At 45.9% G+C, this 25679-nt stretch overlaps 10 protein-coding genes across 10 annotated transcripts; 7 read left to right on the top strand and 3 right to left on the bottom strand.

Moving 5' to 3' along the window:
* On the top strand, window positions 1–237 carry JR316_0011314 (uncharacterized protein; the record flags this gene model as incomplete). The annotated part of the gene is made up of 2 exons (XM_047896971.1): window positions 1–8; window positions 63–237. The coding sequence occupies 2 exons, from the start codon at window positions 1–3 to the stop codon at window positions 235–237; spliced, it is 183 nt and encodes a 60-aa protein (XP_047743380.1).
* A 25-nt stretch (window positions 238–262) lies between these two features.
* On the top strand, window positions 263–2128 carry JR316_0011313 (uncharacterized protein; the record flags this gene model as incomplete). The annotated part of the gene is made up of 4 exons (XM_047896970.1): window positions 263–413; window positions 471–673; window positions 721–1287; window positions 1340–2128. 4 exons carry the CDS (start codon window positions 263–265, stop codon window positions 2126–2128), a joined length of 1710 nt encoding a protein of 569 aa, XP_047743379.1.
* A 4020-nt stretch (window positions 2129–6148) lies between these two features.
* Window positions 6149–7189, bottom strand: JR316_0011312 (uncharacterized protein; the record flags this gene model as incomplete). Its single annotated transcript, XM_047896969.1, has 4 exons — window positions 6149–6164; window positions 6215–6410; window positions 6986–7067; window positions 7136–7189. The coding sequence occupies 4 exons, from the start codon at window positions 7187–7189 to the stop codon at window positions 6149–6151; spliced, it is 348 nt and encodes a 115-aa protein (XP_047743378.1).
* A 3006-nt stretch (window positions 7190–10195) lies between these two features.
* JR316_0011311 (uncharacterized protein) lies at window positions 10196–10459 on the top strand (the record flags this gene model as incomplete). The annotated part of the gene is made up of 2 exons (XM_047896968.1): window positions 10196–10230; window positions 10285–10459. The coding sequence occupies 2 exons, from the start codon at window positions 10196–10198 to the stop codon at window positions 10457–10459; spliced, it is 210 nt and encodes a 69-aa protein (XP_047743377.1).
* A 25-nt stretch (window positions 10460–10484) lies between these two features.
* On the top strand, window positions 10485–13082 carry JR316_0011310 (uncharacterized protein; the record flags this gene model as incomplete). Its single annotated transcript, XM_047896967.1, has 8 exons — window positions 10485–10635; window positions 10692–10894; window positions 10942–11508; window positions 11561–12326; window positions 12378–12500; window positions 12574–12711; window positions 12763–12900; window positions 12952–13082. The coding sequence occupies 8 exons, from the start codon at window positions 10485–10487 to the stop codon at window positions 13080–13082; spliced, it is 2217 nt and encodes a 738-aa protein (XP_047743376.1).
* A 1279-nt stretch (window positions 13083–14361) lies between these two features.
* JR316_0011309 (uncharacterized protein) lies at window positions 14362–15150 on the top strand (the record flags this gene model as incomplete). The annotated part of the gene is made up of 4 exons (XM_047896966.1): window positions 14362–14424; window positions 14493–14601; window positions 14836–14958; window positions 15020–15150. 4 exons carry the CDS (start codon window positions 14362–14364, stop codon window positions 15148–15150), a joined length of 426 nt encoding a protein of 141 aa, XP_047743375.1.
* Window positions 15151–15887: 737 nt separating this feature from the next.
* Window positions 15888–18703, bottom strand: JR316_0011308 (uncharacterized protein; the record flags this gene model as incomplete). The annotated part of the gene is made up of 11 exons (XM_047896965.1): window positions 15888–15903; window positions 15962–16158; window positions 16211–17106; window positions 17179–17345; window positions 17413–17527; window positions 17589–17813; window positions 17863–18014; window positions 18088–18218; window positions 18271–18462; window positions 18512–18555; window positions 18607–18703. The coding sequence occupies 11 exons, from the start codon at window positions 18701–18703 to the stop codon at window positions 15888–15890; spliced, it is 2232 nt and encodes a 743-aa protein (XP_047743374.1).
* A 911-nt stretch (window positions 18704–19614) lies between these two features.
* Window positions 19615–20280, top strand: JR316_0011307 (Cytosine deaminase; the record flags this gene model as incomplete). The annotated part of the gene is made up of 3 exons (XM_047896964.1): window positions 19615–19875; window positions 20033–20173; window positions 20233–20280. The coding sequence occupies 3 exons, from the start codon at window positions 19615–19617 to the stop codon at window positions 20278–20280; spliced, it is 450 nt and encodes a 149-aa protein (XP_047743373.1).
* A 1620-nt stretch (window positions 20281–21900) lies between these two features.
* On the top strand, window positions 21901–24010 carry JR316_0011306 (Aldehyde dehydrogenase; the record flags this gene model as incomplete). The annotated part of the gene is made up of 11 exons (XM_047896963.1): window positions 21901–22019; window positions 22074–22087; window positions 22145–22345; window positions 22405–22508; window positions 22557–22623; window positions 22748–23117; window positions 23172–23340; window positions 23393–23582; window positions 23639–23751; window positions 23803–23897; window positions 23959–24010. The coding sequence occupies 11 exons, from the start codon at window positions 21901–21903 to the stop codon at window positions 24008–24010; spliced, it is 1494 nt and encodes a 497-aa protein (XP_047743372.1).
* A 238-nt stretch (window positions 24011–24248) lies between these two features.
* JR316_0011305 (uncharacterized protein) lies at window positions 24249–25418 on the bottom strand (the record flags this gene model as incomplete). The annotated part of the gene is made up of 5 exons (XM_047896962.1): window positions 24249–24507; window positions 24561–25020; window positions 25092–25135; window positions 25202–25299; window positions 25365–25418. The coding sequence occupies 5 exons, from the start codon at window positions 25416–25418 to the stop codon at window positions 24249–24251; spliced, it is 915 nt and encodes a 304-aa protein (XP_047743371.1).
* Between the last annotated feature and the right edge of the window lie 261 nt (window positions 25419–25679).

Here is a 25679-nt window from a genome sequence, read left to right as displayed (position 1 = left end):
ATGGAAGGGTAAGTCAACTGCCGATACATACTTATCGCTGTCAATTCATGTATGTAAACCAGTGCATTTCTATTTGAGGCAGCAAATCATTTGGGAAAACCAATCCGCCAGGGTGCCAATCCCTTCGCATTGCCACACGACCGTAAATTCAATGGTGCGTATGACTCACGAGTGTCTAACCTTTTCACTATAAGCAGCGAGGAGGACGACGTGTTTGTTGACCTTGCTCAGGCATAGACGCGAAAACCTTCAAGAACAACACATGCAGGCGAAATCGTCGTTTTGGGAGATTGTCGCACGGTGCCTGAGAATCCAATCAGGGAATGGGACCAGTACTCTATCAGCGCTTGCTTATCGTTTTCCATTTCCCCGCGACGTGGAGAGGGCAGAATCACGGTTGTCTGACACAAAGGGTATGTTTTTTTACCTCAGATGCGCCTGAAAAAGACCAATAACAACAATCGTATTAGTCTACCGGCCACCATCGAGAGCATCCATTGAAACGGCAGCTAGGGAATACGTGGCAACCTCCAATGCAGACCTCCGAAACCCATTCGCGGACTACCTAGCAGATGATGCAAAGGTCTGGTCGATGTACCTCGACTTGACCAAATCAAAAGGCGAAGAGTTGATGAGAATATGGAACTGTGACTTGGATACCATCTTGATATTTGTATGTTTTGCTTGTTCCACAATTTTGTTTCTGACGTCAATTTATAGGCGGGCCTGTTTTCTGCCATTTTGACTGCCTTTCTTATCGAGACACGAAAAGATCTCCAACAAGACCCTCAGGCTATCACGAATAATTTGATCAGAGACCTCATTCAAACCTTGTCGTCGGAAACTCGTCAGAATTCCCTACTATCAACAACCTTTGTACCCTCATCACCTTTGGTATGGGTGAATGGACTCTGGTTCGTCAGCCTCACCTTTGCCTTAACGGGTGCTTTTGGAACAATCCTGGCGAAAGGGTGGGTATCCCAATTTATTCCTGTATCAGCTGGACTGCCTATAATCGACGCCTGCAATCGTCATCGACGGTTCTTCGGCGACGACCAGCGACATCTACGAGCTGTTATACATGCCCTGCCAATAACCTTGCACATTGCCTTTTACCTCTTCTTCGGCGGCCTCGTCATTTTATTGTTTCAGGACGACCCGCGAATTGGGGTAGTTGTGACGACGCTTATTGCCATCACCATGCTCCTCTACCTAGGATGTAGCATTCGCCCGCTTCTCAATCCCAATTCCCCATTTAATACCCCGATATCTGGCTTGCTGCCAATTGTAAGCGATGGTCTTTGAATTCTATGAAGGACATCAACATATCTCTTATTAGATTCCTGGCGTCTTTATTCCTCTCATTCTCCTGGCAGATGCAATTGGACACTTGGTATTCACTCCCCGCCAACGCCGACGTAAGGCGCGGAGAGTTACCAGCTCTTACACCCACCTCGATCATGTCCTTTTGTCCACCACCAAGCTACGTAGGACATGGACAAAGGGCATCTTCGACACATTCTCATCTTTATATCATCTCATGCTCGTTTCAAACCCTCCATCAGACGAATTGAGGACAGATGTCCTCGTTGGTCTGTTTTCACTGGCGCGAACCTTCAAACTTGATGATCCAGTCTGTGCCATTGCGGGACTACCCATGTCGTCAAGGTTGCAGGAGGCTTTGTATATTGCAGACCCATTACCAGTCTTGACCCGCAACATCACGGAGCTTCTATCCTCCCTAGACAAGACTGAAACCTCTTCCGATGTAACTCGAGCATACCTTACAGTTATGCTGTCTCTTGTCCAGACCACCCATTCTTCCTTAAATTGGAGCGCTAGCTCACTCGTAGCTTTTCTGCAACCGGGAGGGACCCTGTCAAATTGGGATATGTTCCAAGACGATATTCTTGAATTGATTATTTGCATCCACATCCATGTGCGGATACGCTCAGGATTTCTGATACCTGCCGAATTCACCAATCATATTCCGGAAGTGATTTCTAATTGTACAAACCCTCTGCATCGACAGTGGTTGATTGACGCTTCTCTTATTCTCTCTGCGATGGATAAGGGATCTACACTCAAATGTTTGGCTCTGAATGGTGCGTACTGTGGCTTTGTATAATCCGATTGTCGTCTCATATCGGCAATAGAACGCATGCATCCCATGCTTTTAGGTCCTGAACTCGGAAACACACTTTCCAATATGATAAAACACCCACAAAAACGGGTTCAAAGAGCAGTACTGAGTTCCATTTCTGCCATAGGTGTCCATGGTATGCACTCTCTGTTTCACTTCAGAAATTAATGATAATTAGAGTCTTATCGTGTAGCGCTGATCAACCAGGGCATTGTCGGCCTACTGCTCGACCATATTCCAGGCAATGATTCCCAGTTTCAATGCGAAGCACTTCTTACATTTGCGGTTTTCCTTTGGTTTGGGGCGGTTATTGCTCGGACATGAAAAGGGATAGGAATGGGGGGACGCTGCATCTACAACGACTCTCTAAGCGTGTAGGAGCTGTCGAACGTTGCTATGCAAACTAGGTGAGTAGTAGTTATATCAACAAACGTGTCACACGTACTGATATCCTCAGCGCATCGGGTCCGGCCGACTGGGCACCTCTTCAGTGTATGGGTTCATGACACCCCTGTTATTGCTATGCAAACCAGGTGAGCAGCAATTCTCTCAACAAACACGTAGCGGGTACCCACATCCTCAGCGCGTCCGGCCCACAACACCTCTAAGCGCGTGGAGCGCGAACACCTCTCTCAGAGCATGGGGCGGGGTCATTGCTGTGCAAACCAGGTAAGCATTAATTCGGTCAACAAAAACGTCGCGAATACTGACATTCTCAGCAAGGGACACATCCTTCACCGCGCAACTGCCTGGAAAATGTCGGTTTTTTCAACAAGCGCGTCACAAATGACTTACCAGCTGCTGACGCTTGACGTTTGCCACGTCAAGCTGGCCTCTCCCATGCACTCACTTTGTCAACCGTAGCGAGGTGGTCAAGGCTGGCGGGGTAGGCAGACAAGGCGAGGCGAGGCAGGAGGAAAACAGGAGGAGAGGGAGAACCGAACTGAGGAATCCAGGTCAACTCCACCCTCCTTTTATACCTTTTCGTATCCGCATTCGTATGTCTGTTGAATATCCGTCCAAAGGGGGAAATGTGTGTCCGCCACCTAAGCGAGAGGTTGAGCAACATGTTTGGTTCGACTTTCATTCACCTGCGCCGTCGTCTGCTCATTAGATTTCGAAATATGAGATTCGAATCGTCCTCATCTGAATGTATGCCTGCTGGAATTACCTCTGTTCAATGACTCGTTCAACTCTGGATTTTTGATCTGTAAAGAATGGATGCTTTTCTGTGGTAAACCTTGAATTACTCGCTCTAGATGCTGTTCAACATTGCAAACTTTCCTCTTTGCACATCTCTGGACTTGATGAATCGCCTATTCATGGAGGATCTAGCTGTTGCCATATTAACATAACCCGTTTACGATAACCAGGCTAGACTCTGCGCAATTACACTCTGGGCATTCACGGTATTTTCATTCAATTCCAACATCTTCCATGCTCACCAGTCTAATTTCCATCGCAGCATTACAGAACAGGTACGGAGAATAAAACTCCGTGATGTCAAGATGTTCAGGTCCGAGAGAAACGAGCGTTTGAATCGTTGAAACGGGCGAATTTGGGGATGGGGAGCATGTCGGCATCCATGTATCATTATCCTGCCCGCAACTTTTCCATCCTAAATCTTTGCCAAACTCATCGTGCATGCTAAGGATTATGGTGCATGTTAACTATGTGCAACACCCACACCCATCTTTTCCGATTAACCCAAATTCAATGTTTTCATTGAAAATCATCACAGGACACCTATGTACGTTTCGTTTTCCAATGTCATCGTCACTGTGCATTCGATGCGACCCAACTACTCTGAAATAGATCATGGTATACCCAGAAACCAACCCCCATACGGACGTTTACCTCGTTTCCGCACAGAACACCGTTGGGTATATTTCATTCTCCATGTATTCAATTACCAACTCGCATCTTCATCCAACCTAGTTGTTCCACTACATCTCGACTGACACATGCCGTGATCGGAGCTAGGGGTGATGGGTGCAATGAAGGGTACGTGCAAGCGAAGCAAACGTTTGGAAACGAGTGCTAGAGCGAATGGGGGGAGGAGGAGAGGTTGTGTCGTGATTTCGCGTTGTCATTCATTCGTGAGTTGTTGGTGGTCTCTCGAGTCATTATCCGTCTGTAAACTGACGGTGTACGATATTTACAGGTATATTAGTGGCTATGGCGTTAAAACGGCATCTGCAAACGAACACATTGGATTTGAGAAATATATGAGTGCGTGCATTGTAAATTTTATATTCGTCAAAATCACTCAACCTCTTGTGTAATTTCATATACTCCCCGTATCTATACATGTAAATCAGTGGTTAATGACGCACTAGATGCAATTTGAGCGATAGCGCCATGGTATGTCATCCCTGTCCCCTCGATTCAAAGTATGTTCGCACTCAAACAATTTCTGCCAATCTTCCATGAACATTGACGGCATCTGCTCTAGCAGTGACAGCATGACGTGATGCTATCCCGAGATGCAAGGAAAAGATGTTTGGTGCGTTGGAAACGGAGAACTGAACCAGGAGAACAAGATGCATGCGCATCCGTTTTCATTTGTTATCTCTTCCACAAAATTGATTGACATTGTGGTATGTCCTTTGATCTGTGCGTATCATTTAGGTATACTACTTACATTGACTCTCTCATGTACTTGGTACAATATAATGAATTTGTGACTGCAAAATTTGTGGTTATTGCTCTTTAGACGCTTTGGGCGCTTAACAAATGCCTGTCTCAATTCTTCTCCAAATCTCATAAATGGTACGAATACACACTCTATTTATACTCACCATTAAATATCATACTCGAGTTAATAGTGGTTATGCACAGATTAATCCCAGTTTTCCGTTCAACGGGCAGGTACGCATGAACCAAGCACTCGGTGTTCAATCATGTTCAACCAAACTTTACAGACATTCAGAGTGCCGACATCTCACCTTTCATATCTCCGGATGTATTGATGTGGCGCTGACATGTCAAGTAGATGCAGCGAACGTTTGGAAATGCGTTAATCCGTGATTTGGGGGAGGAGGAGATGAATGTGGTGCGACTTTTGTCTTGCCGTAAAACGTGAATGGGGCTTCATATCTTTTTACAGGTATGTGAATTCCAGCTAGGACACGCTAATTAGACACTCAAATGGCCGAAATACATTGACCTTTTGCCAGATTAACCCGAAATTGGCGTAGTTATTCTTGACGAGTGCGTGTTGACCTTGTGACTTCTTCCGGTATGAACTCATTTTCCCTTCCAGAAATGTATCGTTCTATTACTGAGTGGTGCAAATCTGAGATATATATCTCACCCAGTCGATTTTCACTCTCGGAAATAAGGGTAGGTGTACTGAAGGGGTCGAGGAGAACATGTCCATATGTCATTTCAATGCACTTTTTCCGTCGAATGTGGAGCTAACTACGGACTCTGAGTAGTAGCTAGAGCAATTATAGATTATTCCAGACTGACTTGAGCTTTTTCGAGTCAAAAAAGAGCAGAATACGTTATTCATATTAAAACAAATTCACGGCGCTTAACGATATTTAGCTCGATACTGACTACAGAAACCTTATAAAATGAAGTTGAAGCAAAGGAACCTAAATGAAATAACCGTACCTTCTCGTTGAACCCCAAAATTCGTGCATCAACCAATGCTATTTTACGTTTACCATCCGAGTAGCATCACAGTTGACGTATGCCGCGAGGATGTCGCCGATGTCCACATGCTAGGTTGAAATAGACAGTAGCGGATATGGGGGGATGGGGGAAAGGTTACGTGGTGGATATTCTACAGCCGGATTCTGAAGGTTCTCCATTGTAATGCCTTGATGCTATTTCAGCAGAGTTACAAGTGTTATTCATAGAATTCAATTAGTCGATACATACAAGCTACCGGTCCCAGAAATATCACGTCAAATCTTCACGGTTCTCTGAAGCTGCAATCAATTTAGCAGACATATCGAATTGAGGACGAGTGCGCGTGAACACTGCGTCAAGTCTTCACGGTTCTCTGAAGCTGCAATAAAGTTAGCAGACAAATAAAATTGAGGACGAGAGGATACTCACAAAGCAGCGTTCGCGTGCACACTATCAGACAAAAATGTGAGTTCTGCTTGTCGTGAAGAGTCTCCACTCACAACCTGAATCGCCTTGACCTCTGGTAAACTTTCCCTGACGGTTTGGTATTGCGTAGTCTGAGAGTCCAATACGATGGGGAGTCGCAGACATGAGGCGCCTGTTCGTGTCTGACACGGGAAATCGTCTGTGGCTTCCAGTAAGCACGGACTCTTGGACAAGAGTTTGCAGGAGCAACGCGTAGCTTCAAAAGCTCCTGAAAGATTGTAAGCACGTTGCACGTTGTACCATTGAAGAATACTCACTGTGTATCCAATCCTCCGTGAAAATGGGGAGAAAATGTGGAAGTGAGGGGATGAATTTGGAGAGGGGAAAAGACGTGGTGGTGGGTGAAACAGAAGAGTCAGGGTAAGATTCTGATTGCCAGCAAATTCAGGTTTGTCAGGATAGCACGGAGACTCGGGGAATCGGCAACGTACGATTATTCAAACAAATGCTACCCTGACCATTGATGCCGCCCTCCGGTTTCAATTTTTTGCAGCGTGCGTCCTGTTGCAGTGTTCGTATTCGCGTCGTTACTGTCGATAAATGGAGAAGTGGAATATGAATCCAATAAAATTGTGCAAAGAGAACTTACATTAAAATCTTTTGTGAGGAAGTCGTCAGTCAATCAAGTGCCGGAGCTAATGAAAAAAATGGAGTCAAACATACCCGATAACGTCAACATAGCGTACTGTTCAACCGGAGAGAAATAAAACATACCTTCAAACGCGCAGAGAATGTACCTTGAATCAACAAAGATTGTTGAACGCAGCGGCGCGTATGCTCGACGCGTCAACAAAACCTAACAATTCATGTAATATCTTGGCAGAAAATGAGTATATAAAGGCTTGTACAAATGAGAGGACCCACCAATGTGCGCCCATAATGCTGGGTGTCTTTCTGGCCGTATCCTGGCCTTTTCATGGTTGTGGTTGTGTCTGAAGCCAAGTTGACCTCCCTTTCGGTATGTTTGCGCATGGTGGTACTGCCAAACAAAAAACTAAAAGTTGATTTCCAGGAGTTCACGGCTGCCTTGCTTTCGACTTTTCCATTCTGCTGTCCCCTCTACTCTGTAAGTCTTTCCATGATGTTCCTCCACTTTTTCTGACCTTTTTCAATAGTTTTGCTACAATATGACTGCCACATGGGCGCTTCTGAGGGTGCAGACATTGTGTTTTTGGTATGTACTCTCTGTGCATTGTACCAGCTTATTCTGACCTTTTTATCTTGCAGTTGTTCACCAATACATCCTAGAGCCATCCTCCTGAAGGCATGAAAGTATGTTCCCGAGGTATGTACAAGTTAATATCTTTCCAAAAACAAGTATTGACACGGTTCTAGTCTCCAGATGACGGAACATAGGTCCGTGTGCGTCTGCGACCCTGAGGAGTTTACCCACGGATGCGCAAACACGATATATTGACGCCCGGCGACATGTGTTCACGATAGGATGTGTCGCGTTTGCGTCGACACTATGTATCGACGCCCGCCGACCAGCACATTCAGCCGACGCTCAAGGTGGGGTGGTCTTAGGGCAGCGGTCATGCGCTAGTGGAGGCGTTGACTCTGCCTTGACGCGACGTATTGACTTCCGGTCCTGGGGACGCGTTAACGCTATGTATTGACGCCCGCCGACCAACACATTCAGCCGACACTTGAGGTGGGGAGGTGCCGTTTGACGTGACGTAGACTTCCGGTGGTGGGGACGCGTGGACACGATGTATCGACGTCCGCCGACCAGCACATTCAGCCCAGACTCGAGGTGGGGTGGTGTCGGGGATGGACTCTGCCTCGACACGCTGCATCGACTTCCGGGAATGCGCTGACGCCATGTATCGACGTCCGCCGACCAACACATTCAGCCTCGAGTGATGCCGGGAATGGACTCTACCTCGACACGATGTATCAACTTCCAGTGGTGGGATGCGCTGACGCCATGTATCAACGTCCGCCGACCAGCACGTTCAGCTGATACTCGTGGTGGGGAGGTGTCGGGGCCTTGTTAGTGGAGGCGTTGACTAGGCGTCGACACTCTGTATCGAGTTCCGGTGGTGGGGATGCGTTGACGCCATGTATTGACGTCCGCCGACCAGCATGGAGGAGGGATGGACTCTGCCTCGACACCCTTCATCGACTTCCGGGGTGGGGCGCGTTGACGCTATGTATCGACACCCGCCGACCAACAGACATCTACGCCCGCCACCCCATGGTTTGCCAATGCCCAGGGCCAGGGATGTGTTGACACCCGCCACGCCAATGCCCCGACACTCTATATCGACGTCCGCCGAGCTGCGCAATCTGCGTTGACGCGTGGTATCGCCATCCGCCAAGTTGCGCAAGAACGAGTAGGGACGTTGCACTGACCAGAGGTGCCGGGGATGCTGTGATGCACAGTATCAACGCCTGCCAACCCATGTCCTTTTGCCCTATATCCCCAATAACATTCTGCTCTACATCGATGTCCGACAAGGCAACGTAGCAGTAAACAGAGGCGCAGGAGTGTATGCACAAGGGGACTGCTAGGGATGAGTTGACGTCCGCCGACCCGCACGCGGCGCATGTACTCTTACCTGATTCAAGTGTCCTTGGCCACCCATCTGATATTGTCCCCACCATGTCATTCCCTTGTAACCTTGGCTGACGACGCTACACCGATCTGCACATGTGTTGGTGCGCAAGCCCACTCTGTGTATGCCACCGACTGAGCTGCAACGTGCATTTCGACGCCTACTCTTCACCAATCCGCACACCCGTATGGCCACGCGGGACCGTGAACTTGTATCCAGCCGCAACCAGCCTTTCCACAATGTATCGACGTTTGTCTTTGCGCATCACTTACGCAACAGCAAAGCCCACTCTGCCAGTGCTAGGAGCAGCACCTATGCGTGACGTGTCAGGTTAGTAGGTGTTCGGAGAGAGAGGTAAGCACTTTCCGTAGTAGATAGACCTGTTACGCCCCGCACTGGCCTTCGGGCGGGGCTAACCTCTGCTTGTACGATAAATTGAAGGTGTTGGAATGTATGAACTAGGCTGTTTTTTTGTGATATAAATAGATTTCACCATCTAAACACACTTAACCGACCCTCATCTCACCAGAAAATTCCCTTTTAGAGGCAGAACGACGCGAGAAACTAGCCCCAGCCTCGTCCGATGAGAAGACTCGAGCGGTATACGTAAGCTCGTGAACCAACGATACAATGACCGTGAATTGCAGCAATTACAGGGAAGGGGGCACGTTCTGGAGCGCCAATGGCGGTTTGGAATGCGAGTAAATGTTTGCGGGTGGAGAGCGAGGTGCGAGCTGAGTCGAAAGAGGTGTCTGCACCGGATGATCCTAGAGCATTTAGATGTCATTGCATGCTTAAATAAAAGACGATGAATGCACTACACCTGCACTGCGCAGATTATCCTCAACCCTTAGCAGGGAGCACTTCGGCAGAAGAGCAGGCATGCCGAACAGAGTGAATAGAAATTGGTGCCACAGTCGGAATCTATCAAGCAGGAGAGAGGTATTCGAAGGAATAGACTCTGAAGTTGAGAAAAGTCATCAGGAAGAACAAGAGGACTCCGCAAGCCACTGTATCCTGATATTACCCTGGTGAGATGCTCGGCCATCGCGGTAAATGAAATATTTCTATCGGCCATCATTCGGCATACTTAAGCCTTTGACCCAAACATGAGCAAATTCGTCACAAATGGGAAAGCCGGAATTGAAAAGGGGCGTCAACTTTCAAAAGTTCTCGTTTCGAATGGCCGCCACGCCACTCGGAAGTGTAGGTGCGTATTGGCGTAGTTGTTCTAAACATGCAAATTGCACCCACTTACATGTCTATTGAGTTTCCATTCACAGGGAATCCATCAGAGATGACATCCGAACATCCGAACCTCGGTCCTTCCAAACTAACTTTCCCAAATGATTGAATGATGCAAATGAGCGTCTATTTGGGATTCGAAGCAATTGAAGGGTAAGTCAACTGCCGATACATACTTATCGCTGTCAATTCATGTATGTAAACCAGTGCATTTCTATTTGAGGCAGCAAATCATTTGGGAAAACCAATCCGCCAGGGTGCCAATCCCTTCGCATTGCCACACGACCGTAAATTCAATGGTGCGTATGACTCACGAGTGTCTAACCTTTTCACTATAAGCAGCGAGGAGGACGACGTGTTTGTTGACCTTGCTCAGGCATAGACGCGAAAACCTTCAAGAACAACACATGCAGGCGAAATCGTCGTTTTGGGAGATTGTCGCACGGTGCCTGAGAATCCAATCAGGGAATGGGACCAGTACTCTATCAGCGCTTGCTTATCGTTTTCCATTTCCCCGCGACGTGGAGAGGGCAGAATCACGGTTGTCTGACACAAAGGGTATGTTTTTTACCTCAGATGCGCCTGAAAAAGACCAATAACAACAATCGTATTAGTCTACCGGCCACCATCGAGAGCATCCATTGAAACGGCAGCTAGGGAATACGTGGCAACCTCCAATGCAGACCTCCGAAACCCATTCGCGGACTACCTAGTAGATGATGCAAAGGTCTGGTCGATGTACCTCGACTTGACCAAATCAAAAGGCGAAGAGTTGATGAGAATATGGAACAGTGACTTGGATACCATCTTGATATTTGTATGTTTTGCTTGTTCCACAATTTTGTTTCTGACGTCAATTTATAGGCGGGCCTGTTTTCTGCCATTTTGACTGCCTTTCTTATCGAGACACGAAAAGATCTCCAACAAGACCCTCAGGCTATCACGAATAATTTGATCAGAGACCTCATTCAAACCCTGTCGTCGGAAAGTCATCAGAATTCCCTGCTATCAACAACCTTTGTACCCTCATCACCTTTGGTATGGGTGAATGGACTCTGGTTCGTCAGCCTCACTTTTGCCTTAACGGGTGCCTTTGGCACAATCTTGGCGAAAGGGTGGGTATCCCAATTTATTCCTGTATCAGCTGGACTGCCCATAATCGACGCCTGCAATCGTCATCGACGGTTCTTTGGCGACGACCAACGACATCTACGAGCTGTTATACATGCCCTGCCAATAACCTTGCACATTGCCTTTTACCTCTTCTTTGGCGGCCTCGTCATTTTATTGTTTCAGGACAACCCGCGAATTGGGGTAGTTGTGACGACGCTTATTGCCATCACCATGCTCCTCTACCTAGGATGTAGCATTCGCCCGCTTCTCAATCCCAATTCCCCGTTTAATACTCCGATATCTGGCTTGCTGCCAATTGTAAGCGATGGTCTTTAAATTCTATGAAGGACATCAACATATCTCTTATTAGATTCCTGGCGTCTTTATTCCTCTCATTCTCCTGGCAGATGCGATTGGACACTTGGTATTCACTCCCCGCCAACGCCGACGTAAGGCGCGGAGAGTTACCGGCTCTTACACACATGTCGACCATGTCTTTTTGTCCACGACCAAACTTCGTAGGACATGGACAAAGGGCATCTTCGACACATTCTCATCTTTATATCATCTCATGCTCGTTTCAAACCCCCCATCAGACGAATTGAGGACAGATGTCCTCGTTGGTCTGTTTTCACTGGCGCGAACCTTCAAACTTGATGATCCAGTCTGTGCCATTGCGGGACTACCCATGTCGTCAAGGTTGCAGGAGGCTTTGTATATTGCAGACCCATTACCAGTCTTGACCCGCAACATCACGGAGCTTCTATCCTCCCTAGACAAGACTGAAACCTCTTCCGATGTAACTCGAGCATACCTTACAGTTATGCTGTCTCTTGTCCAGACCACCCATTCTTCCTTAAATTGGAGCGCTAGCTCACTCGTAGCTTTTCTGCAACCGGGAGGGACCCTGTCAAATTGGGATATGTTCCAAGACGATATTCTTGAATTGATTATTTGCATCCACATCCATGTGCGGATACGCTCAGGATTTCTGATACCTGCCGAATTCACCAATCGTATTCCGGAAGTGATTTCTAATTGTACAAACCCTCTGCATCGACAGTGGTTGATTGACGCTTCTCTTATTCTCTCTGCGATGGATAAGGGATCTACACTCAAATGTTTGGCTCTGAATGGTGCGTACTGTGGCTTTGTATAATCCGATTGTCGTCTCATATCGGCAATAGAACGCATGCATCCCATGCTTTTAGGTCCTGAACTCGGAAACACGCTTTCCAATATGATAAAACACCCACAAAAACGGGTTCAAAGAGCAGTACTGAGTTCCATTTCTGCCATAGGTGTCCATGGTATGTACTTTCTATTTCGCTTCAATGGGCAGTGACTCCAGAAATTGATGATACCTAGAGTCTTGTTGTGTAGCACTGATCCACCAGGGCATCGTCGGCCTATTGCTCGACCATATTCCAGGCAATGATTCCCAGTTTCAATGTGAAGCACTTCTTACATTTGCGGTTTTCCTTCGGTTTGACGGCACGGACGAATCTGACAACAATCAAGGTACTCCTTAACCAATCCATCCAAACCTTGATAGCTAAAGTGTATTTTTAGAGGTATTCTACAGCCAGTCAATGTTAGAACCTTGCATTGAATCCATCCTTACCTTATTCCTCGCTGGGATGCTGAAAAGCGAGCACTTGAATGTGCAGGAAGCGGCAGTGATGGTTCTTTCTCAATTTCTGCGTCATAGTACGTCCCTTTACCAGTGTTCCATAGTAGATTCGTGATTGCTTTTGACAGATTATCCAAGAGACAAATTTAACCAGTTAAATCACACTAGTGCCTTGTTGAATATGCTCGAAACTGGAGACGACAGTTTGCAGATTGCGGCTATGAAAGTCCTGATCGTCATACTACAGTTTGGTAAATAGTCCTTTAAATGATCTTGAATTGCCTTGACAATGTGTTGTACAGAGGATTCTCGTTCAAAACAAACATTAATTGACTTGGGCAAGGCCGTAGGATTAGCATTAATCCAGAATAGATCTGAAGCAGGCATCCATCGGCACATCATAGACTTTGTACACATGTGCCTGCAATTTGGTATGGGCTCGACGTATTGTACAGATTCTTCTATACTTATGATTAATATTTACACAGACGAGCTGAAGATGGTTCTGATACCTTCCATTATGGACCCACTGATTGACATATTCAAATTTGGAAAATCGATGTCAGAGTTCACCGATAAATTATTCTTACTTCTATACGTTATTTCGTGTGATGGTGGGTGATGCGGTGTATATCTGAGCTGTACCTGGCCACTCTGACTACCCAAATATACAGATTCAATCAACGACTGTTTATTCAACGCAGACGTTATTCTATTTCAGCTTAATACAATTTCTAATACGGACGCGTTTAATTCGTGGTCCATTGATATTACATACAACTCACTAATTAATATACTGGATAAATGTACGTTCCTTTCTTGCTCCTCTGCTTCAGTCTTTCATTCTGAAACAATGTCTTCTTTCCTTTCCACATTAGATCATGATACCAACAACTTTTTGACATTGCTAAGAAGCGACATAAAGAACCATCTTGTCTCTGCGGGCTTCATACAAACCATGGTTTATTTACTGGGAAGACCAGAGCCATCATCACAGATGCTCTCCATGGACTTGTTGAAGCATTGTTTGAAGTATTGTATGATCCATTTCGAGACTTTCCCGCATTTTATTATACTGATACATATTGCAAGTGGATCTCCGACAAGAAGTAAGCGATTCGACGATTGTTCCTCGCCTACTTCAACGTCTAGACTTGGGAGAACCGTCTGTTAAGCGAGCATCACTTACTCTGTTGATCAGTCTTATGGAGCACGGTAAGCCCTCGTTAGATATCTCTGCAATTATCTGGCTCAACTACATTTTAAAGACCATATGAAATCGCTCATTGTGCAGTCCAACGGTATTATTGACTCATTATTGACTATCATTTGGAGAGATTGGGCGGATCGATCTGGGATGAGCCAAATGGCATTGAAGCTCTTGGAAACCTGTATGCTAAAACCATATAGTATGTTCCTTACATAGCTGGCGCTTGTGGCATATTCTTACCCATTTTTCGTAGACACAGATCCGATTGAGAGCCTTACCGATTGGACCCCTGTCATACTAAGCAAGCTATTGTCGACCAAGAGATATCATGAAACTATGGCTGCCCTGCTTGTCATATCACGCTGCGCTGAGTGCAGTCGCCGCAAAAGCTGTATGTCTAATGCAACCTTCTTTGTGCATCAGACATTGACTCGTAATATAGGTAGTACTATCATAAAGTTTCTTTCCACAGAGATTTTCATGAGTGTCATTGAGATCTTTGACTCGACAAGCGAGCTCGAGGTGCAAGAGAATGTCATGAATGCATTGGAACACATAATTAACCATGGTACAACATTTTCCAACTATTATTTGTTCGATTTAACAATTTATCCTTCAAATTTAGCCCAGCTTCGTCAATTGATTGTGTTAGGAAGTCTCGTACGGTCACTCTTACACGCCTCAACGAGCAGTGACAGCCTCTTCAGGTTGACGGCTTTAAATCTTCTTCTAAAGCTTCTGAAATGCGGTAAAAATATTTCGTTTAATTAATACAGAAAGACAACTAATTTTCTGTCGTAAGAATCATCTGCCTGCTCTATGTTCACCCTTGAATACATGGACACACTATCAGCTAATCTTGCAAGTAATGACTCTGCAATACAGCTATCGACCATTGAGATTGTGTTGGAGATAGCGACAACAAGTTAGTTACTGTCTATGCTACTCCACAATGCCGTTCAAAGTCATTGAACTCTGTTTTTAAGAGGATGGTCGGAGCACTATTATGTTGAGCAGTGCTCTTGGAAGAATTATGAAGCTCGGCACTTCTCCCGACAATTATGTCTCCCAAGCAGTACTTTCTGGGGTTGGATACCTGTGTGGCTACGGTGCGTGATTTTACTACCCTCTTTCCGCTCAATAAATCTGAATACGGCGTCGTGGTAGGCGATCTGAGGGATGAGATCGATATCACTATTCTGATGGATCTTATCATACATATCATAAACACCAGAGATGCAACGTTCTTACTCAGCGAATTGGTATATACATTGGAAACTATTATGCAGTATCGTGAGTTACAAGGACTACACTGCACGGGATTACGCTTAATGCCAAACTTAATCGTAGGCGATCTTCACCCAAAAATTATTCATCCCGAGATCATCAAACCATTGTATCAAGCCATATCGCAAAATGTACATCCTTTGGCTCCAATGTTTAACGTAATCAGTGAGTCCACCACCTGCGTCAACAATACAGAGAAGTAATGAATGTGAATGCGTAGATAGCAAACAATACTTTCTCTCAAAGATTTGGGAGACAATCAAGCAAGTAGATGAAGAGACTCTGAGATTCTTGTCACAGGAATTCGGTTGTCCCCTCTCACCCTTCGAAAGCCAAATCGCTTTCGTGCATGCGTCACTCGATTTCCCTTCCGCTAGAGATATACCTGACTCATGGGATTCTGTAATTGGCGATGCTGAGAGCATTCTACTAGATCCAAACGAACTCCACAATGTACCATAATGCAAAATCAGGAAATATTAGAAATGAGCGAGATTTGAAACCAACCCAGCGGGTGGGAATAGCAAAGGAGAGAAAAACAGCTTTATTTCATTCGAGGTAACGAGTCTACAACTGTTTGATGCTATATTATTAGGAAGAAGGTTCATGAGTGTTTATAAAAATATCAACAAAGCACGTACTCCGAAGCTGCTACTGTCTGATCAGCGATATCTTGCTGTTGGGCGTCTGCTACAGGCGAGCAAGTCAGACCAGAGTCGCGCGCCTTAACAGCCAAGTTGTCACGTGAGAAGAACAAGCGGCTGGCCGAGCGAGAACGGAGAGCAGATACGCTGGCCAAATCACGGCGTGCAGCATCCCCCCCAGAGCCGAAGCATTTCTAAAGATGCGACTTATCAAAAAGGGTTCCAACAAGGATGGGGTATACGGACCTTCAAGATTTCGAATTTTTTGTTGAAAAGGTCCACTTTAGTACTCTTATCAAACAACCCGAAGAAGCTTCCATCAGCTCCGGCGCTTACGTCCAGAGCAGCTTCGATATCGAAGCATCCGCCCAGAGATGTCGTAGTACTTGGACTGGCCAAAGCCACTCTGGATTTTGGTGGAATGGAGGTGACTGCATCATCTGTGTTGGCCGAAGTACTAGTAGGCGATACTGGATTGACATTGTCTGATACAGCAGTCTCGCCCTCCGTTTCGGTGTCGTCAGCGTCAGTATCATTGCCTATGTTTGAAGTATTGTCGCCATTGTCTTCATTGTTTGTATCGGTATCGACACTAGAAGGGTCAGAGAAATCCTCTGTAGTGGAATCATTGAGGTTCGGATCGCCATTGTCATCAACAGAGTCAGAACCGTCAGCGGAGCTAGAATTGTCGTTTGCGTCTGCTGAGTCTTCATTGGATGCATCAATGTCAGCATCGCTATCCGCGTCAGCATCACTCGTATCATCGCCCACATCACCATCTGCACTATCTTCATCCTCATCTATAGAGGATGAATTGTCCTCGGACCCGGAATCGGCTTCGCTATCATCTTCATTGTCGTCAGATTGCGGTCTACGGGCGTTCAGAGATTCTGGGCTCAATAGGAAATTTCCACGACGAGACTGAGCCTTGGACATTAATTCACTTCTAGTCTTGACAGTGGCAGAAGCATTTGCCTCGGCCTGTACAGTCAATGACATGGTTGCACTGGCATCAAGCTCAAGAAAGACATTAGCGCTGACGGTGTCATCCAAGGCAGAAATGCCAAAGTTGAGCGTAGGAATGAGATGGGCTTCGACGGTCCCAGTTGCCTTGCCCGTTGCGCCTGCTGTAATTTTCAAAGCTAGGAACATTTAGGAAGATATTAGGTACAATTCACAATGCAACTCGAGCAACAAACGACTCGGAGACTTACGAGTATCCCCAATGTTAAACGCGCCTGAGGATTTCTGACCGTTTGGCGGGAAAGTGAGCTGGGCATTATCAATGGTATAGCTAATTCCAACGGTGAGCCCAACGTCCAGGTCCAATGTTGCAGTTGCTTGGCCATTAATCACAAAAGATGGTCCAATAGTCAAGACACTGATTGAATAGCCATCCATTCGGTAAATGACACAGGGTGCAGAACTCAAAAGTTGACACAACATACCCTGGGAAATCAAGGCCAGGAATGCCGACTTCGAAAAGCTGGATTTTGCCAGAATCCAAAGTCCCCGAGGCAGTGGCTTGCAAGTCAATGGTACCGTCTAAGTCAGCATTTAGACCTGTGGTATACATCTTTTATTAGTTTTCAGCAGTATACATTCATTCAAGAATTCAGCACACCTGCTATAAGGGAAAAGGATGTTACCTCCGGGGGGAGAATTGTGCCAGTGGCAGCAACTCCAATGGATGCTACAGCGTGCGCCTTGGTATCAGCGTCGACCTTAACGCTAGCATCGACTGGAGGGCAAGAAATGCTCTTGTCCAAAAGGTTGAAGGTTTTGTCCACATCGACAGGACTTAGGGTCGTGCTTTTGTCGACATTAAAGTCGTTGAGAGATGAAATATCTATGACAAAATTTTCAATCATTAGTCCGGTAAAGCAAATTATGCGTACCGTTCACAGCACCGGTCACAAAATCAGAAACTGCACCGCGTCCAAAGATGCGGCTGTTGCTTCTCCTCTGTTGTTGAGGATTGATGGCAAGATCACCGTTGGCCCCCGGGACGTTAGCCGCTCGGATAGCAAAGTTCACTGGCCCAGATGCACTATGAGATTAAAACACAAGTCAGCATCGGAACACCAAAAATAGAGGGGGCTACTCGCGGTGTGCCAGCAGACGCAAAACTGGTGTCGATGCTGAGACCCTGCACAGTCGGTTTCTTCCCATCACGACGGGAAAGCGAAGATGGTATTGATTGATCTTGTGAAACGTATGCATTGGTAACAACTGCGAATGCGCTTTTACCGCACTTTGAATGAGTAAGAAATGTAATGCATCATAAAAGTAGATTTGGGGCTCACATTTTCAGGTAGGCGGACGAGCTTTCCTACTGCATTCTTGTTGTTTCCCGTGCCACTGTACAAATGAGCGCAATCCGTTGAGTTTCCACTGCAGACGAGTCGAATATCTTGCTTCAATGAGCTGCTGGAGCAGTCCAAAATATCCCATCCAGCTGCTGTCGTGATATCGGAAATGGCGGTCGCAGAACCCCACTGTACAAGTGTCAAGATACAAAAGCACCTTTGCACGACGTATACATACGATTTTCAATGTCCCAGATGCCGAACCATTTGTTGCAGGCAAATCTAAACCAACTGAGCGTCATGTCAAACACCAAATGCAAAAGAGAAACTTACCGTATTGACATACCCCTGAGAAGCAAGGTTTTGACCAATCATTATCAGCAAAAGCACCTGCTAGGAGCGAGATCAAAACGAAGGAAACAGATAGCATATCAAAAAATAAATGAAAGTAAGGGACCAGCCAGGGTCAAAGAAGGAGAACAAAAGAACGAAAAAGAAAGAGAAAAGAACGAACTGGGGGCAAATCACAGCTGTACGGTGTAGGCGTTATTTAAATCATTGAATGCAGTAAATTCGTCGTCGGGAAGGGCCTTTTCGTCTGTCCGAATTTGGCGCATGCGCGCGGTTATGTCAAAAGCCTGTTTCGTTGCTGGATACAGTGGTGGCCGTTTATATTTATCTTGTGATTCAAAGATTGACAGATGAGCAATATCAACACAGTGAGCGCCATTTGTTGAGTGCTCACCAGCATCAAATAATCGAGGAAGCTATGGTATAATATACAGGTTTTGAAAGCGTCCAAAGCTCGCAATATTGATAGCTCCTGGATAGCCCTCTGGCGAAACCAGCCAGCCGCGCAGCAACTTCAGCAAGTGTTTCGGCGGAGAACAGCTATCTACTGTACTTGATATTGTCTAGTGTGCGATGGTAATTTGCTGTACAACTTGACATATATTATCGATAGCGCTCCAATACTGCAGCATACGATGGCTTCAGAGGTAGATATTATGAAACAAGAAAGAGTTTAAACTGCAGACCACAGTCGACGAGAGTCGACGTTGTGGTTGAACGTTGACAACAGGAGATTGATTTAATTGTCACATGATATTCCATTTTGAAGTCCGCTTATATCTCTTCAATTCTTGAAGTTCCGCCAGCCTCGGCTGAGCGGCTGATTTATTATATTAGTCTCCGCTCCAAAATTAACGGGTCTTCGGCAGGTGTATTCAAAACACTCGACGCACGATCAGATTAGAAAAAAAGGTTCGCACCCTTTCGAGAGGTGAGTGAGGGCTATATTATGACGGATAAAGGGTCTATGTTAAGTTCTGTAGGTTGACCATGCCGTCACAGTGGGAAAAGATAGATGCGCATGGAATGCAAATTGCTCTGGAAGAAGCCCAGAAAAGCTACGAAGAAGGGGGGATTCCGATTGGGTCATCTATCCTAGTACCTGATGCTTCAGAAGCAGCAGGATACAGGGTGCTTGGGTCGGGCCATAACGAACGAGTACAAAAATCGTCTGCAACATTGCATGGAGAGATATCAGCTGTGGAGAATGCTGGGAGACTGCGAGCAGAGGTGTATAGAGCGGCAACCATTGTGAGCTCTTCAACAACATTTAACCTTTAAGCAACCATTTTAACGGATGTAAAGTATACTACCCTGAGGTGACCATCGCTCTTCTTGTCGCTTTCCGGAAACTTGAATCGTTTCTAGTCCTTGCAGTATGTGCACAGGAGCAATACTTCTTTTCAAGATACCGCGAGTCGTGATTGGGGAGAACAAGACATTTATGGGAGGCGAATCATTACTGATTGAAAACGGAGTTGAGGTTATCGTCAAAGACAGACAGGATTGTAAGGATTTAATGGAAAAGTTCATTATCGAGAAACCACAGGTATGTTTTCGTATTACACAGGGGGTTGACTCTATTTCCGATATCTCAACACCCCACAGGACTGGAATGAGGACATTGGGGAATTAGATACCCGTCTGGGAATGTAATATCGGAACACAACGAGAGAGGCAGATCCTCGCATTTCCGAGCTCGCGGCTGCTCGCGGTGCCTAGACTCCCTATCCCGGCGCCAATTGAGCGCCAATCAAATTCTAGTGATACGGTCGATCATTTTGTAAGGGGCCAACCACTGCTGGAGAGCCTCAAGGAGTGGCCAAGCATTTTGTCATTTACCATTGAGGACATGATCCTTCTGCCCGACATCGGAAGATTCTGTACTTTCCCAAAATCTTTCATGTAATAATTCTTCAAGTTGGATATGTAACAACTCTTCAAGTTGGATTATTTGACCTCCCCGAGGGTCCACTCCCAGGAACATGCATCCAACGAGTAACTACGCTCCTTCACACTTCACACTCAGAGGATGGTTTTATACTTGTCGTCTTCCATCTCATAGTTTCTACTCCCCCTTTGATCCCCCTGATTCGCGATCAAGCTTACCCAGAACTTCCTCCGGCTCATGTGTATGCTGGAAGACAGAGCTGATACTACTGTCTGATAAACATTCCATTAATAGTCTGGCCCGCAAATCCGACTTTATTAAAGTAAAGTCTACAAGGCGTGGGCAGTAATCCATGTTGCGATCCTTGTCAGTGATGAATAACCACGTCGGCCATCGAGACAACCGCCGAAGAGGATTTCACATGAACTCTGTTTCCCATGTCCATGCTATCGCATTCGTCAACGATAGTGAAGAGAACTACTCGGAGCTATATTTAAGTCTAGACGCAGAAAAGGAGTTCCAGAATATTCCAACGTCGCCGATTGAACTGCGCCACAGACGATAGACGGTCATCCTCCAACTTGCCGTTGGCTTCCTTGCTGCTCCTTTTCCTTCCGTCTTTATTGTGGAAAGTCTGGGGTTGCGGGGAAGGCGGGGTAGATACCTTGGCGAGTAATTAATGTGGGGAAAGGAATAACATGTATCCGGTGTCTGGGCCCGTTGTAACGAAGAATGGAGAGCAAATTGCAAATAGAGCCACGCTGTAATGAAACCTCTTGAAACCTTTCATCGCAAAGAAATAGGAGTGTATTGATGCAAGTAATTATAACATGGAAAGGTAAACGCTCAGCTTATTCTAGAAGTACCACGTCAAAGTCTCTTCATTTTGAACTTATCTTTAGTATACTGATCGAAGCATTACTGTCCATCACAATCTTTTCTGATTGCCTTTAGCTTTTCGCGGCTATATATGATGCACACTACGTTCTGGATATTCTGCAAATATTCTTGCAGTTTCTGAGTGCTGAAAAGCTGAACTAGAAATGCGGCCTATTTCAAACCCATATATACACATCTCATGATTATTCAATGAAATCTCAGAAAGGGTTCTGAGTACTCTTCCTTCTTTTCAATCATTTGCATTTGACAAGCTCTAGATAGCAGTCACCTTGTTCAAAGCGGGGTACGTAGTGGATATATTTGGCGAGTCTCGGAAGTAAAGTCTTGTCCCGTCCGTGCGAGGCGTCCAGGTGACTACACACAATCCCGCATACCCGTACGTATGTGAATCTTCACACCAGACTGATGGATTTGGGGCTATAAAGGAGCTACATTCACTTTGGGACCCTCAAACTCCATCTTTTCTTCCCTTGCCACTGATAACGATGTCTACTACATTCACATACCAATGGGATACCCCTAAATACAAAGGAAAGACCTCGTTCAGTACTGGTCTGTTCATCGGCGGCAAGTTCGTTGACGGCTCCAGTGGAGGAACTATTGAGTATGTTTTTAAACATTTTATCCGATTTTCGTCATCTAATCTGTATCTTATCAGCGTCGTCAACCCCGGTAAACCCAACCACTTATTTCTCACGCTTTCTTGCCTCTGACCCACGTATGTCGCAGCCACCGGTCAGGTCATCACCAAGATCGCTGAGGGCACCGAGAAAGATGTCGACACCGCAGTTGAAGTCGCACAGAAGGCTTTCGATACCGTCTGGGGTCTGAAAGCTTCTGGTATGAAGAGATCGGAGTTGTTATGGAAACTCGCGCAAGCAATGGAGGGCGTCAAAGAGGAGCTGGCTGCCATCGAGGCCCTTGATAATGGTCAGTCTAAGTCCTAAATCTGTATGGTTGGATGTAACTTCATTCTCTTATTTTTATAGGAAAGACATATGACTGGGCGTTGGGTACTGATGTCGCATTCGCTATCAACGTGTTCAAATATTTCGCTGGTTGGGCAGACAAAATCCAAGGGCAAACAATTGAGGTGTGCAATTACGACACTGCACTTCGATATACTCTAATAATCCATTAGACCGACGAGCGTAAATTGAGCTACACCCGGCATGAGCCTATTGGCGTCGTTGGCCAGATTATTCCTTGTGAGTCTTATCCCTAGACCTACACCAGTAGAATTTTTTACTTATGATCGCTCTCTCACATAGGGAACTTCCCTTGTAAGCTGCAGAAATACCTATTTAATTTTCGTACTAAAAGTATCAACAGTGTTGATGCTCTCTTGGAAGATCGCCCCTGCTCTGGCTACTGGAAACACCATCGTTCTCAAACCGTCTGAGTTCACTCCCCTCACCGCCTTGCGAATGTGCGAACTTATCAAGGAGGTTGGAATCCCCGATGGTGTTGTCAACATCGTCAACGGATATGGTAACACTGTTGGTGCCGCTATTTCTTCTCACATGAAGATCGACAAGGTTGCCTTCACTGGAAGTACTCTTGTTGGCCGAAAGATCATGGAAGCGGCTGCCAAATCTAATTTGAAGACCGTCACTCTCGAATTGGGAGGTAAAAGTCCAAACATCATCTTCGACGATGCGGATCTTGAGCAGGCCATCAACTGGTCTGTCCACGGCATCTTGTGCGTTTTTTCACCCTTCTGCTTATCAACGATGGATTACTGAATTAGCATCAGCTGGAATCATGGTCAGGCATGCTGTGCAGGATCCCGCATCTTCGTACAAGCTGGTATCTACGATGCCTTCTTGAAAGGATTCACCGAGCGAGCCAAGGCCATTAAAGTTGGCGATCCTTTCGGCGTCGGTATTAACCAAGGTCCTCAAGTCTCCGAGATCCAATATGATGTACGTTCAGTTGAAACCAATTTGTTTCTCCTGCTTACGCCTTTATTGGCAGCGTATCATGGGGTACATCAACTCTGGAAAAGAGCAAGGTGCGACTGTCCACCTAGGAGGTGACAGACACGGAACAGAAGGCTACTTCATCAACCCAACTATCTTCACCGATACCAAGCCAGACATGAAAATTGTGCAGGAGGAGATCTTTGGACCCGTCGGAGTTATAATCAAGTTTGAGGATGAAGAAGGTGAGCATAAAAATACGTGATATTGCTCTGTTTATTCATATTGTTCTCGAAAACAGATGTCATTCGTCAAGCCAACGATACTGTCTATGGACTTGCCTCCGCTGTCTTCACTCAAAATATCAACCGCGCCATCGAGACAGCGCACAAGCTGCAAGCTGGAACTGCATGGGTATGTATTGCATTATTTCATGTATAATGACCTCCTTATACCGTGGTGTAGATCAACTGTGCGAACCAACTGCACCCTCAAGTACCGTTCGGAGGATACAAACAATCCGGTATTGGGCGCGAGTTAGGAGAGTATGCCCTCACCAAGTATGCATCACCCCACTTCTCGTGATACTGCTTGAACCAGTGCACTTACCATTTTCTTTAGCTACACCAACGTCAAGGCTGTGCATGTCAATCTCGGTTACCGTCTCTCATAGGCTTGCACTTTTCACTCTCCTACACACGACATGCTGCTTGTTGGGCTACAGTGTTACAACAGAATACTGAAGTTGAAATTTGTACGATATCTTGTAAAATACCACAATTCAAAATGTTTTCCAACTTCTTGCCAACTTCAGTGAATTCGAGGCGACGTGGCGCGAACTAAATCAATTCCCAAAGCAATGAATGCTTGATTGTGGCAATTCATTCGGTTGAAGACTTCCCTGAGTAGGTTCAAGCTTCGGAGACTCTGGTGGGTGATGACACCGTGTTGACTGTATTTGAACGGAAGGCTATTGGCTGCGAAACATAGTTGGTGTCTTCAGAGTTGTCCACTAAAGCGCGCAGTCCGATTTTGGTGTTTCTAAATATTCTGCATCCCATGAGATTCATGAGTGCAATGTTTGGGAAAACAAGACCCGCGCTAAAGGTATGAGGGGATCCTTCGACGTAGTATAGCGTCGTAGAAAGAAAGGAAAGCGTTACCGTACTCCTGTTGAATTTCGTGAATTTCTCATTGGAATTCTATACTGTTGGACTACTCACAAAAAATATACTTGGCCGTCTTTGAGAAGAGCTCTTGAGAGGGCGGGTAAGTAGCGTCCAAGTACAAGAGTGCTCAAACTTTTCCTGAGGTCGGAGTTGTCGTGTTCCGACATTCGCACAAGACGCCAGGTAATTGCAGCAAACGTTAGGGTGTCGTTGATCATAGGGATTGTAGACATAGCGGTTATGAGCGGGAAAAGGTCGATTGGGCCTGATATACAGTACCCATGGTTAACAAAACCTCCATTTTCACCCCTCATCTCCGATTTAGACCGCGTTCCGACTATGCATCCCACGACGATTGCTATCCACGACATGAAGAAAAATGCGATAACGTACGGTTTATCGGCGTATATTCCCCGGAGCCTTAGGAAGAAAAGCAATGTCGTCGATGAGAGGGAGGCGGCCATCATCCAGGAAAGAACCTCGGTCATCCTCGAACAATTCTCCATAGATTGTGCTGCCAAATTAAATGATACATAACTAGTCAGGCGATTCACCTATCGCCAAATAGGATAGACAAGGACATACTACTGAGAATAGAGACCAATACAAAGGCGACTAGTGACGCAAATCTTGAAGTAACACAGATTCAGTGCTATTTTTCCTACAAAACCATGAGGCTCAATTTGCAAACTCACCTGGACACAAAGTAGACGACTATCGTCGTCGAGACTGAAAAGTTACAAAGAATGTAGAAGTCGAGTGCTATATTACTCAGAATATCCCAAATAATAGCCTAAAATCAGTAATTCAATTATGTTCCCCTTGCGAAGGGCGACCAGGACGGTGACCAGGACGTACGGACAATGACCCCACTGCGACGAACGCAAGAGTTGCTGCCTGGGATCCTAGCATTGGACCCACTTCGGAGTTGTATAACTCTGCAGATTTGTGGTTACTCATTGCGAAGAGGACGCGAACTTAACGTAGGTCTGAAAAGTACTTATACATTTCTTATGGGAAGCCGGCTAGTATACGGATGCAAAGATAGAAAAAACTTACGTACTACTTAATTCAATGTCATGACTCAGACTCCATCAGTTCATGTTTTATACCATATGGACGATAGCACAACTTGTAACATTACAAGTCAACCAGTTTGTTGTAACTAACCTT

The sequence above is a fragment of the Psilocybe cubensis genome, chromosome 11, assembly GCF_017499595.1.
Source record: "Psilocybe cubensis strain MGC-MH-2018 chromosome 11, whole genome shotgun sequence".
In the NCBI taxonomy this organism is placed as follows: Eukaryota; Fungi; Basidiomycota; class Agaricomycetes; order Agaricales; family Agrocybaceae; genus Psilocybe; species Psilocybe cubensis.
The sequence above is the reverse complement of the archived record's forward strand: the minus strand, read 5'-3'. Positions and strand labels throughout refer to the sequence as shown.